At 28.8% G+C, this 12979-nt stretch overlaps 1 protein-coding gene across 2 annotated transcripts in view; it reads left to right on the forward strand.

The window, feature by feature from the left end:
• Positions 1-4427: 4427 nt before the first annotated feature.
• LOC127289385 (protein dissatisfaction-like) overlaps positions 4428-12979 on the forward strand; it is a 52673-nt gene continuing 44121 nt past the window's right edge. The window contains exon 1 of one of the 2 annotated variants that reach the window (XM_051317302.1): positions 4428-4962. Coding sequence is in view for 1 of the 2 variants with exons in the window: in XM_051317303.1 (XP_051173260.1) it covers positions 4953-4962 (10 nt within the window). In the remaining variant the exon portion in view is untranslated. The remainder of the gene's footprint in view (positions 4963-12979) is intronic. The other variant, XM_051317303.1, reaches the window with a different exon arrangement.

The raw sequence follows: 12979 nt of genomic DNA on the forward strand, positions 1-12979 counted from the left end.
AAAAACGTCTGAAATTCGTACAGAAAATTGAATCTGAAATTTAAAAAAAAAAATAACCTTAGATATTACAGGCAGAATTCCATTCGAATTTGTGTATGGAATATTTTTTTATCAATTCTGTATATCTATTTTTTCAAATAAAACCACACAAATTACGATTAAATTACGGACGAATTCAGTTTCAAAACAATATTAACCCCTTGGGTGTCGATGACGTGTATACACGCACATAAATTTTGAGCCCAATAATAAGACGGAATTGGCCTAAAATTTGTTACTTGGGGGTTTTTGGGGTCGCTGATTCAGAATATCATGTCAGAATTACAAAATTTCAAAATTCAAAATGGATACAATAATAATCACACCCATACTATGCTATGTTGAATTTTCAAAATCTGACTTGAATATCGTAAAGAGGGACGTTCAAAACCCCTGAGTAACAAATTTTAAGTAATTTTAATTAATTTTTAAATTTTTAGAAAATTATCTGCCACATTGGTAAAGCCATTTTAAATTTGTGAAATCTGACTATAGATTCGTAATCAGCGACCCTCAAAACCCCTGAGTAATAATTTTTAAGTATTTTTAAATCATTTTTGCCATTTTTTGAAAAATTGTCCACCATATTGTCTCGGCCATTTTGAATTTTTGAAATCAGACTTTAGATTCGTAATCAGCGACCCCAAAAACCCCCAAGTAACAATTTTTAAGTATTTTTAAATCATTTTTGCCATTTTTAAAAAAATTGTCCGCCATATTGGTACCGCCATTTTGAATTTTTGAAATCTGACTTTAGATTCGTAATCAGCGACCCCAAAAACCTCCGAGTAACAATTTTTAATTATTTTTAAATCATTTTTGCCTTTTTTTGAAAAATCGTCCGCCATATTAGCTCCGCCATTTTGAATTTTTAAAATCTGACTTTGGAATCGTAATCCGCGACCTTAAATACCATAGTATACACATTTGCACAAATTTTGGTCATTCAAAAATTTACTCACATTTTAGGCCCACTTATGAGATTTTGGCCTTGACTGCGAAGGGGTTAAAAGTACTTAGAAGATATATATGTTTAAATTGTCTTCGTCATTTTTGTAAACAAAACATTAACCTTATAAAAATGATTTTTTAAATTTTCTAAAAAAGTATACACTTCAGTCAAACATCTTCTATACTCTCTTAATTTGAATCAGTGAAATTTGACTGGTGAAATAGCTAGAAGTCGGTTACTGAATCATTTAGTGAAATTATCACTGAAAATCAGTCATATATCACTGATTTCCAGTGAAAATTTCACTAAATGAATCAGTCAATCTGTATTATCGGTAATGGGTAAAACAGATTGACTGATTCATTTAGTAAAATTTTCACTGGAAATCAGTGATATATGACTGATTTTCAGTGGAAATTTCACTAAATGATTCAGAAACCGACTTCTAGCTATTTCACCAGTGAAATTTCACTGATTCAAATTAAGAGAGTAGGTACCTTTAAAATTTTTTTTACAAAATTTTTCAATATTTCAATATTTTATGAATTTTAGAAACATATACTTGTGTTGCATAAAATAATGTTAATAATTTAAAAAAAAAATGGCAACAAATTTGAAAGAAATTTGTTATAATAAATTAAAAGCAAAATTTCCAGACAATTGAAAGAATAGTATTTTCTTATATATATATATATAGTAAATGCAGATTTAGCTGTAGGATTTCTTATCAGAACATGGGATATAGAATTGTAACGAAAGGGTGGTGTCGGGGGAGAGAAAGCTGTTCAATCCTAAATCCTCGAACGTCGGCCGTGGTCGAGTGGACCCGATCGTGCCTGACAAGGTGGTCAGAAGGCCTCGTTGAGTTTGTTCAAGCGAACGACCGGGCTCAACAGAATACACACACCAACCAAACTACGTTTGGCCAAATCCCCTTAATCATCAGACCACCGATCTACCGTCAGTGGTTCACCACTTTTCTATACTATGTTTCGCTTTCAAACATCAGAAACGAACCATAGTTAACGAATCTGTCAAACTTGACTAAAAATACATTAAATTTCTTCAGTGTAAAAAAAAATGAAATAGCATTCGCAATTTTATTAGAATATTTTTGATAAATCATATTTCTTTTTTGTATGCATATTTTTATATCCCTTTTAATATTGTAAAATTTATATTATTCTTATTTTGGATAAAAAATTTAAATTTAGAGTAAAAATTTGCGCCCCTGATGTTTGATCGGACGTTGACGGTATATATATATATATGTATTATACGAAGTAGAGGCTGCCATTTCAGGTTTTCAACCCTTAAATCCTTGACGATTGCCACATTTCTCTTCGTATAGGGGGTAAAAGAGAGGCAATGAAAAGAGGATTCGTTTTTCAACGAAGCGACGTGCAGTAAACCATTAGCTCGTGTAAATGCTATTTTATGATTCGTATTGAATCTCACTCAGGGACGCAATATATACAAAATTTCACTATTTATGTAAAAAAAAAAAAAGAAAAAAGCTTGAAAGTAATAAATATGTTAATCTGATATACTATTACAATAAATATTATAAAACATTTAAAATATGTAAATATTAATCAAAAAGGAAAGCAATTTTGTAAAAAAAAAAATTTTTGTTTCAGATGCAGAAGAAAATTTGATTTATATACACGGAGAAAAAAATCAAGCGCGAATATAGTAGAGACAGTAACTATACACGTAAAAAAATCTTCACCTGGAAAAGCGATAAGTTTCTTTGGAACAGCGATATATTTCTCTAGAATAGCGAAAACTTTCGCTGTTTTAGAGAAACATATCGCTGATTTAGGTGAAGATTTTTTTCCGTCTACTACTTTCGCGCGTGCGCTTTCTACGATATTTGTAGAAAAACATACCCAATTTGCAGGGTCCTGTACCAAAAGAGTATATAGATCCCTGCAAATATCGTAGAAAGAGCACGCAAGATTGCTCAGTAAGCTTGTAGCAAGGTTGGTGCAAGATTGCCCAAAAACCTTACTTTGAACCTAAAAATTTTTTTTTTTTAATTTTTCGTCAAATTTATATATTTTTATTATATATAAATTAAAGGAAACATTTAAATAAAAATTTTTTTTTTTGTTTCAAAGTAAGGTTATTTGTCAATCTTGCGATAATCTTATTGTGCAATCTTGCAGTAACCTTACACCGCAATCTTGTAGTAATTTTACACTGCAATCTTTCGGTAAAGATGCGGTAAGCTTACCGCATGCAAGCTTGGGTCCAGGTGGGAAATTTGAAGCTTGCAGTAAGATTGCTGCAAGCTTACGTGCTATCTGGGCTTAAAAGGAAAAAAATTATAGGTTATGTTTGTGAAACTGTCGAAAATGTTTCGATTTGTATTTTGTATCAAAATCTGTAATATTTGCTATATTCAATAAAGTATTTTTACCAATTTCAAACTATATAGATAATAATTGACATATCAACCTGTCACTAAATAGAGGCTATAGTGTATATATAGTTATTTTTACAAGAATTTTTATTTGACAGAATTTATTTTAACAATATTTTTGGTAGCAAATTAAGGATGTCAAACAGTCTCTGAAAGTGTTTGTCAAGGAGAGCTACCATACAAAAAAGCGATTTCTAAACGAAAAGTAGGAATGTAATACATATAATGACAGGTTTATTACGTCCTGTCGCCGTCAGATGGCAGAAGCATGCAGGGAGAACAAAGTTAGCATTTACAATTCACCGAATCTTAATTTGTCAAAATTTTTATTTGTACAAATTATTATTTGATAAAATTCTTAAAATACCGAACTTTTATTTATCCGAAATTAAAAATGGCCAAACAACAGACTCTTGGCCATGTAAGACGAATTATTATGTAGAATTTTTTTTTTGAAATGCTAAAATATAATGTCAAAAATTTCATGACTAAAATTTGTACACTTGGGAGCGTTAATGGGATAAGATTTAAAATCAGAAAATATGCAAGCTTTATATTGAATTCGTGTATATTTTCAATTGTCAACGTTTTTTTTTTTATTTATTTTGGTCTCATTCAGGAAACTGAAGTCATTATAACAGATGACTTTTTGAAATGGTTGCGGCTACCATATCAGTCTCAAAGTCTCTCTTTCTCTCTCTCTCAGCACTTAACTGTACCGCATCCAACTTATTTCCGGACGAGTTATGTACAACGAATAACAGACTATATTCCCGGGGGGTGGTGGTGGTGGTGGAAGATCGACATGGGTTTTTCGCTAGCGGCGGTTAGTCGACCACCCTGGAGGAGAGAAATCCTGGGGATTTCGACAGGGTAGAAGGCGTGTCAAGTGCTGAAGCCACACCCAGCAACCCCTTCGAAAGCGGAAGTGAGTGCGAGGGTGGAGTCTACCAATGACATAGTGGTGTCGGAAACCGAGTCATCTGACAACCTGGCCTTGGAGCCGCCCCCGTGGCTAACTAACAAGCTCCACGATGACGAGTACGAGCAGCCACTCGGCCAGCAAGTCCTGAACCATCTCGAACCGTCCCACCCTATAACGGCAACCATCCCCCCACCCCCCATCCAAGAGCCATTCTCCAAGGTGTTACATGTGCCTTGGCGTTACGCCGGGGATCGCATGTCGTTACAATAGCGACTTGTCGATGTGTGTCTCTATATACAGTCATTGTATATAAGTGACTGTTGGTCGTATAGTCTCAAAACCGAGTTTTAACACACACACACACACACATATACACCACCTCCGCATCTTTGCATCATATCCGATGGGAGTGCACACCAATGCAATTTCTTCTTCGTATATGCGAGGCATATTCACATTTGTACATACACATCACCCCTTAACATTGGTAGCCACGTCAAGACCTGCGGCCAGGATACCAGGGAGAACCGGCCGGGACGCTGCGAGATCCTGTAAACGAAAAGCAACTGCCAGTCTGGGGATGTTCGACTTTTGATCGGTCGCGGAGGATGGGCACAGGTCAGTCGCCTTATATTGAGTTCTTACATTTTCTTCCAATGTCTTTTCAATTTTATGGATTAAAACCACCCACCCACCTACATACGCGAGTGACTTATATACCTATGTGTGAATATGGTGTTGATTCAATTTTTTGAAAAAATTTAAAACATTTGAAAATGTTCGGTAGTGATTTATTGAAGATAAGTGGTGTGTAGTGATTTTAATTATTATTATTAATTTACGGAATATATTTTACGAGTTTGCTTTTAATAAAGGTATTTTGTCGCTGGAAAAATTGATGCTGTTATAAATACGTAAATAAATATCCAAATATTTATTTATAATATTCATTTCTTCCTTATAATCTTCTCTGATTAATAACCTGTTTTTAATATTATTGTTTGATTTTAAATCATTTTTTTAAACATTCTCTCGTGATTTTTTTTTTTTTTTAATTTTATTATTTAATCTTTTAAGTCCAAGAAATATTATTAAAGAATGGTTATAATTATTATCTGCCTGGAATTTTAAACGTTCAAATGAACGATAAATTTGTTTACTACTTTTTTTACTTCAAATTTTATTATACAATATATTATTTTCTGTACATCCAAAAATAAATTACTAAATGTTTAATTCATTTGAACGTTCCAGAATTTCAGGCATATGTAATTTTAATTAATTCCATTTAACGTGATTTAAAATCTAACACTAACTAGAGTAGAGTGGAACGAGAACACCACTTTTTTAGTTTATGAACTGGTCCATGAGCCAATAAAGACAAAAATCAAAAAAGGTTTGAAAGACAAACTCTTTGGATACATTTTACTCCAGTGAAGCAAGTTCCGGTCTCTTCATTATTTTGAGCTACAACCATTCTACGCTACCTGTGCAAATAAAATATTTTTTTAATGCATTTAAAAAAAAACTCACGAGCAAAAGTGTTAGTAAAAGTAATGAAAGTTAAATTTTATTAAATTTCCCATTAAAATCGAATAATACACGGAGAAAATTTGTTCCGAGAGTTTTACTGAAATTAATTCGGTAAAATTGGGATATAACAGCAAAACGGTAATTTTTCAAGAATTAGTACAGTAAAATGAATTTCATAAAACTGTAATGCAAAAGGCATAAAATATTAAAACACATATATTAGTGTCTCAAGTTCAGTTCGGGAAACCGTAAAGTTCTAGCAGTACATAAACTAGAACAATAGCTAAGAATATTAAGGTCTGTTTTTGATAAATCAATATTGAAATTTCATAAATTATTTAAATTATTAATGAAGAGTTCGGTAAAACTTCAGGCAGAAATATAAAAAATAAATATTACCATTACCGGAAATCTCAATTCAACTACTTTAATGATTCTCTGATGGTTTACAATTTGATACTCACATATACGAATTGAAACAGTACATCATGTTAACCTTTACACCTAATACACGCAACACATTTTTATTTAACGTAATACATACTAAACGCATGCATATAAAATAACGCAATACATATAATCGCTCGCTTTACATTGCTTCAGAAGGTTTGACCTGTCCTTATATATTAACCAGGATTTTAGTTTACCGCTTGTGAGAAACGTTCAAACAATTTATTGAAAACAAAAATAAAATAATTTAGATTCAATTATTTCTGAATATGCCAACTAATTTTAAGACTACATATGACAAAATTAGGAAGCAAACTTATTTTTTTTAAGTAATTAATTCACTTTTTATGAAAATTTTATTTAAAATTTATTGTGATTTAAATAGAAACAAATTAATGAAAAAAAATTATTTTGTTAAATAAATTATTTCCCCTAAAATTTAATTTAAAAATATGATTTAGTTTGAAAATACATTTGAGCAAAATTCAATTTTTTGTTTATTTCACCTCTAATAATAGTTAATGAATTAAAATAATTATTCATTATGTTTTCTGAAAAATTGAAAAAAGATTGTGCAATAATAATAATATATATAAAAGGTATAAGTTGATAAAAAAGTATTTTAATCCTGAAAACAAATACAATTAGAATTGTACGTACGTTTTACCGAACTGGACTTGAATTATGTAGTGCCCAGAATGGAAATACTCGCAGGAGAGCTGGCTATAGTTTCATTCGTCAAACTAAAATTCCATACAATTACATGTAGCTTTAAATTTGATTTGTTTGTAAAATTAGTGGGCCGTTAAGAGAAAGACTACATGTTTTAAATAAAAGATTCATCAAAAAGTGATAAATAGCACAGGTTTTTTTGGTTACTTTGAAATCTTAATAAAAACGATTGTTTTAAAAACTAACTTTTTGAGAAATTCATTGAATAAATATTGATTTATAATTTCTTGTAGACTAATAGTCAACATAATCTACGTATACGTTATCGTAATATAAACCAATGTTTAATGATTCAAATTTTTCATATATTTACAGTACTAGCTTGTAATTAATTAAAATATCATATCAAGTTTTAACTATCATCACTACAAAAAATAAAAAAAATATTTTGAAAAATTCCTTTTGTGCAACTATATATCCCAACTTTCAGTTAAAATTCAGTAAAATGTTCGGAATAAATTTTCTCCGTGTAGAATAATAGATTATTATTCAGAGAAGATAGTGAAGAACATTAAATAATAAACATAAATAAATATTGAATATTTATTATGTATAAAACATAATATACCGTCGCACTTATATATTTATTTAATAATCACCTTTAAAACATTTCTTTTTTTTTTGAAAATTATACGAAAATTTTTTACTAAAATATAGTCATTTGTTAAAAAATATTATTTTATTAATTGTTATTAACACAGGTCTTCAAAATAAGACTTTTTTTTACTCTCTAAATCTGAATTAGTAAAAATGTTTACTAATTTAAATTAGTGACTCACTTTTTGCTTTAGAATTAGTTAAATTTTAATAATTGTTAGTAAAAGTTACTAATAATTAGTAAAATTTTACTATAATTCAAAAGCAAAAAGTGAGTCACTAATTTAAATTAGTAAACATTTTTACTAATTCAGATTTAGAGAGTAGTTGTTGGAGTGGTTTCCAATGTATTTTAGTAAAGTCTCCATAAAAACAGTGTTTTTGAGGCAGTGGTGCCAGGCTGCACACCAATTCCACTCCCACCATGCCGCCCGTGCGCCTCCCACCATACGGCCACACACACAAGTGTAAAGCGTGCGCTTACTCTTGTAGGTGTGCCTATTTTTCGTTTTCCTCATATTCGCCCGCTTCAGCTGAGCGACTATGCCTGTTTTTACCGACAGCCGGTTAATTTCACGCGCGAACTTTTAAATTCTTTATAATATAAATATACTTTTATTAATGTTTTTATAGATATTTATTAATAAATAATTAATAAATGATTAGTAATTAATTAATAAATAACCGATAAATAATTATTACATAATTAACAATAATTTTTAATTAATAAATTAATATTTAATAATTATTAATTAATAAATTAATATTTAATAATTATTAATTAATAAATAATTATTGAATAATTATTAATCAATAAATTATTGTTAAAATAATTGTGCTTGTACAATTATTTATTTATAATTTATTGATTAATAATTATTCAATAATTATTTATTAATTATTAATTATTAAATATTAATTTATTAATTAATAATTAATAAATGATTAGTAATTAATTAATAAATAACCGATAAATAATTATTACATAATTAACAATAATTTTTAATTAATAAATTAATATTTAATAATTATTAATTAATAAATTAATATTTAATAATTATTAATTAATAAATAATTATTGAATAATTATTAATCAATAAATTATTGTTAAAATAATTGTGCTTGTACAATTATTTATTTATAATTTATTGATTAATAATTATTCAATAATTATTTATTAATTATTAATTATTAAATATTAATTTATTAAATATTAATTTATTAATTAATAATTAATAAATGATTAGTAATTAATTAATAAATAACCGATAAATAATTATTACATAATTAACAATAATTTTTAATTAATAAATTAATATTTAATAATTATTAATTAATAAATTAATATTTAATAATTATTAATTAATAAATAATTATTGAATAATTATTAATCAATAAATTATTGTTAAAATAATTGTGCTTGTACAATTATTTATTTATAATTTATTGATTAATAATTATTAAATATTAATTTATTAATTAAAAATTATTGTTAGTTATGTAATAATTATTTATCGGTTATTTATTAATTAATTACTAATCATTTATTAATTATTTATTAATAAATATCTATAAAAACATTAATAAAAGTATATTTATATTATAAAGAATTTAAAAGTTCGCGCGTGAAATTAACCGGCTGTCGGTAAAAACAGGCATAGTCGCTTAGCTGAAGCGGGCGAATATGAGGAAAACGAAAAATAGGCACACCTACAAGAGTAAGCGCACGCTTTACACTTGTGTGTGTGGCCGTATGGTGGGAGGCGCACGGGCGGCATGGTGGGAGTGGAATTGGTGTGCAGCCTGGCACCACTGTTTTGAGGGTTTTCATTATTTTTTTTCTCCTTAACCGGACGCGCTAGACACTTCTATATATGAATACCCGGATCAAATAACTCGACCGACGCTCGGACGCACGCTCTAATGGTAGTCGGGTAGCAGTGAGCCGCCCACAGGCTGTCACTGCTACTTGACTGGTAATAGAGCGTTCGTCCGAGCGTCGGTCGAGTTATTTGATCCGGGTATTCATATAGGCTTAAATGAAAGTTTGAAACGTACATTTTAAGACCCATATGCGCATAATGAAATTTTTTTTTGAAATTTTGGAAAAAAATGGAGATAATGACCTCAATAATTTTTTTGGGTGACTTGAACCTAATTTTTTTTATCTTGCTCATATGAGTCTTAAAGTGTAAGATAAAGCTTCAATTTAAGCCTATATATAGAAGTCTCTATCACGTCAGATTAAGGAGAAAGAATACTGAAAACCATCAAAAACACGGTTTTTGGAGACTTTACCCCCACTTTACTCAAAATCCTGACATGATACGTAATTTTGGAACCCGGGATCGTGTTTAAGACACAAAAATACATTGTAAACCACTCTGATATCTCAATAAAAAAAATACCTTGTTAAACTTATGTAACTTAAAAACTATTTGGTTCAAGAAAAAAATTGTTCAGTGGAGATTACGTTGATTTTGAGGTTTTTTTCAAAGATTTTTTTTATAGTAAAAAAAATATTTATTGGTTACAATTTTTTTATGATAAAATATACATTTTAAAGAGTCGAAAACAATTTTTTTTTTAACAATCTAATAAAAAATGGCTGCCGAAAGTGGTACATTTTAAAAGTTTGTCACACTTTTTCTCTGCTCTCTAAATTTGAATCAGCGATAAGTATACCACTGGTACCAATCAGCGGATATACGCTGAAAAATCAGTGAAATTCCACTAATTCATCAGTGCATATAAGCTGATTAGAATCAGCGGTATACTTATAGCTTAATGGATTTTAAAAATCCTATAGTTTACACGAAAACTACACATGCGAGGAACATACTGTCCAAATTTAAAGTTAATTGGTTGAATAGTTTTAAAATGAAAATGTGACAAAGTTGAAAAAATATGCACGCAGTTTTGAGAAAAACACGTTTAAAGTTTTTAAAGTAAAAATTAACCAAAAAAGTGATTTTTACTCAATCGGCGATACCGGCTCCATATACATTGTGAATTGTATATCTACATATACACTCTATTAATCTAATGCCAGTCAAGTAGCAGTGAGTGCCTCTGGGCTATTTACTGCTACCCGACTGGTACAAACGCATGCATTCGTGCCCTCGGTGAGTTGATGCATGTTCCTTCTCAATTTATATCAGTTCTAGACCTTGGAAATACTTTAGACTAATTTTTCCGTGTTCTTAAATAGTTATACTAACCAAAAATGAAAAAAAAATCTCCTCTTAATCTCCTCTTAATACAAAAACACTTTCTTTTTGTGTGTAGAATTAAAAAAACAATGTTCAAAAATAAAACAAATTTAACTTTATTTTAAGTTTTTAATTTTTCTGAAACTATAAACAGTTCTTAAGTTTTATTAACAATTTTTTAAAAAAGAACAAAAATTCTATTTTATAAGTAAAATAATCTGAATATTTAAAGGGAAATTTTATTTGCTTGAACGGAATAACCAAGTCACAGATACAGAAATTACATATAATAAGAGTGTTAAATTGAAACCAAAGAGAAATTTAAAGATTCAGTGTAAGTACATATAGCAAGATTCTCTTGAGGAAATTTTGACGTTTTAGGGAAAATTACGCGCGCGATAAGGCAAAGGAAAGAGGTAGGTGAGGATGAAGGTAATCCCTTGAGGGTTTGAAGAACCGAGTCGGTCTGGTTAGGTTAAGTTGGCGTGAGGTTTAAGGGTTGGAGAAGTTGGAGGTTGGCAGTTGTCTCTCCATGAAAGGGGGATGAAGCTTTGGTTGGCTTAGACACGGCACTGTTTTTCTTGCCGCGGATCATTAGGACGATTAGGGTTCCTATGAAAGGGAGAGAACAGATTAGCGTTCTTTTAAACCATCTTTCGTTTTGTTTTATGTCTTTCTTTTTATTTTATTTTTTTTTTAAACAGTGCATGAAAACAATGATCTCAAAGATTTTCTCGTTTTGTTACTATATATATATATATATATATATATTTTTTTTTTTTCATTGTATTTTTGTATTACACTTTTTTTCTCAACAATCAGAAGAGTGAAAAAAAATTTACACTGAAATAAATTTGAATTAAATACTCGATTATTTGACTGTTATTAAATAAATATTTATTTGATAATGTTGATAATAGTCAAGTAACCGATTATTTGAATCAAAACAAATCTTTTTTTTAATGTATATGAATGAGAAATTTAAAAATTTGCCATCATGGTAAATGTAATTAAATATAAAAAATTTCTAGGTATAAAAATGCCACAGTTTTCCTGAATTTAATCATTTGGATTAAAAAATTAATTATCAATAAATTAATTATTTTTTAATATTTTAATAAATATTCAAAAATATTCGGATTTGAACGATTTCCCCTGATGCAGCATTTAAGGCCTGAGCAAAATAAAAACGTAACCGGAATCGTGAATCGTAAACGCAACCGGAAGAATAAGATAGAGAAGGACAAACAATCTATCTATCCTTCTCTAACTCATTTTGCCGGTTGAGTTTGCGATTACGATTTCGGTTACGTTTCTATATTCTGCTTTGGTTTTTACACGTATGGTAAAAAAAATTTTTATTTTGTATTTTCCGAAATACACAAACCTAATTGGTTGTTCACAATCTGATTGATAATGGACAACCAATCAGATTTTTGCATTTCGGAAAATCAAAATAAAAAATTTTTTTTAATTATTTTATATGTTTGGCCAACGCAGAATGAAATCTCTAATCGTAAATCTTAAGCCAAAAGTTCTGAACGTTCAAATGAAAAAAATATTTTTTTCAATTTATAAATTATTAAAACTTATGATGAAAATGTAAAATAAAATATATGAAATATTAAATTTTAAAAACATACTTAAAAAAAATATATATACATGTTTTTAACCTAAAAAGTTATTTTTCGTTTATCATTCGGAGATCATTTTTAGTTTAAAGTTTATTCTGTGTGTATTAAATTTACTGTATTATTATACAAAGGGCAATTACTAGCAATTAAATGTTGGAGTTTTATTTCTGTATTTTAATATTATAAAATGGTATTTTACATAAAAAGTATATACTTATTTAACTGAAAGAGACATAAAAAGTGGAAAATTTACAAAATAAAAAAAACAACTTTTAGGTTATATTGTCCTCTGATGTTTCATGCGTTGTAAATTTACAACGTGCTGAAAGTGCTTCTGTAGTGTGGTGCGGGTGGTTATTTTTTTCTAAATTCCAACGTTGTAAAATTACTCTGACATTTTTTACAGTGTACTCTAAATCTGAATTAGTTAATTAGTGATTTTTGACAAATAATTAGTTAAAAACGGTTACTATAATT

The sequence above is a fragment of the Leptopilina boulardi genome, unplaced genomic scaffold (genome assembly GCF_019393585.1).
Source record: "Leptopilina boulardi isolate dan_hultmark-lab unplaced genomic scaffold, ZJU_Lbou_2.1 LbouV2_408, whole genome shotgun sequence".
In the NCBI taxonomy this organism is placed as follows: domain Eukaryota; kingdom Metazoa; phylum Arthropoda; class Insecta; order Hymenoptera; family Figitidae; genus Leptopilina; species Leptopilina boulardi.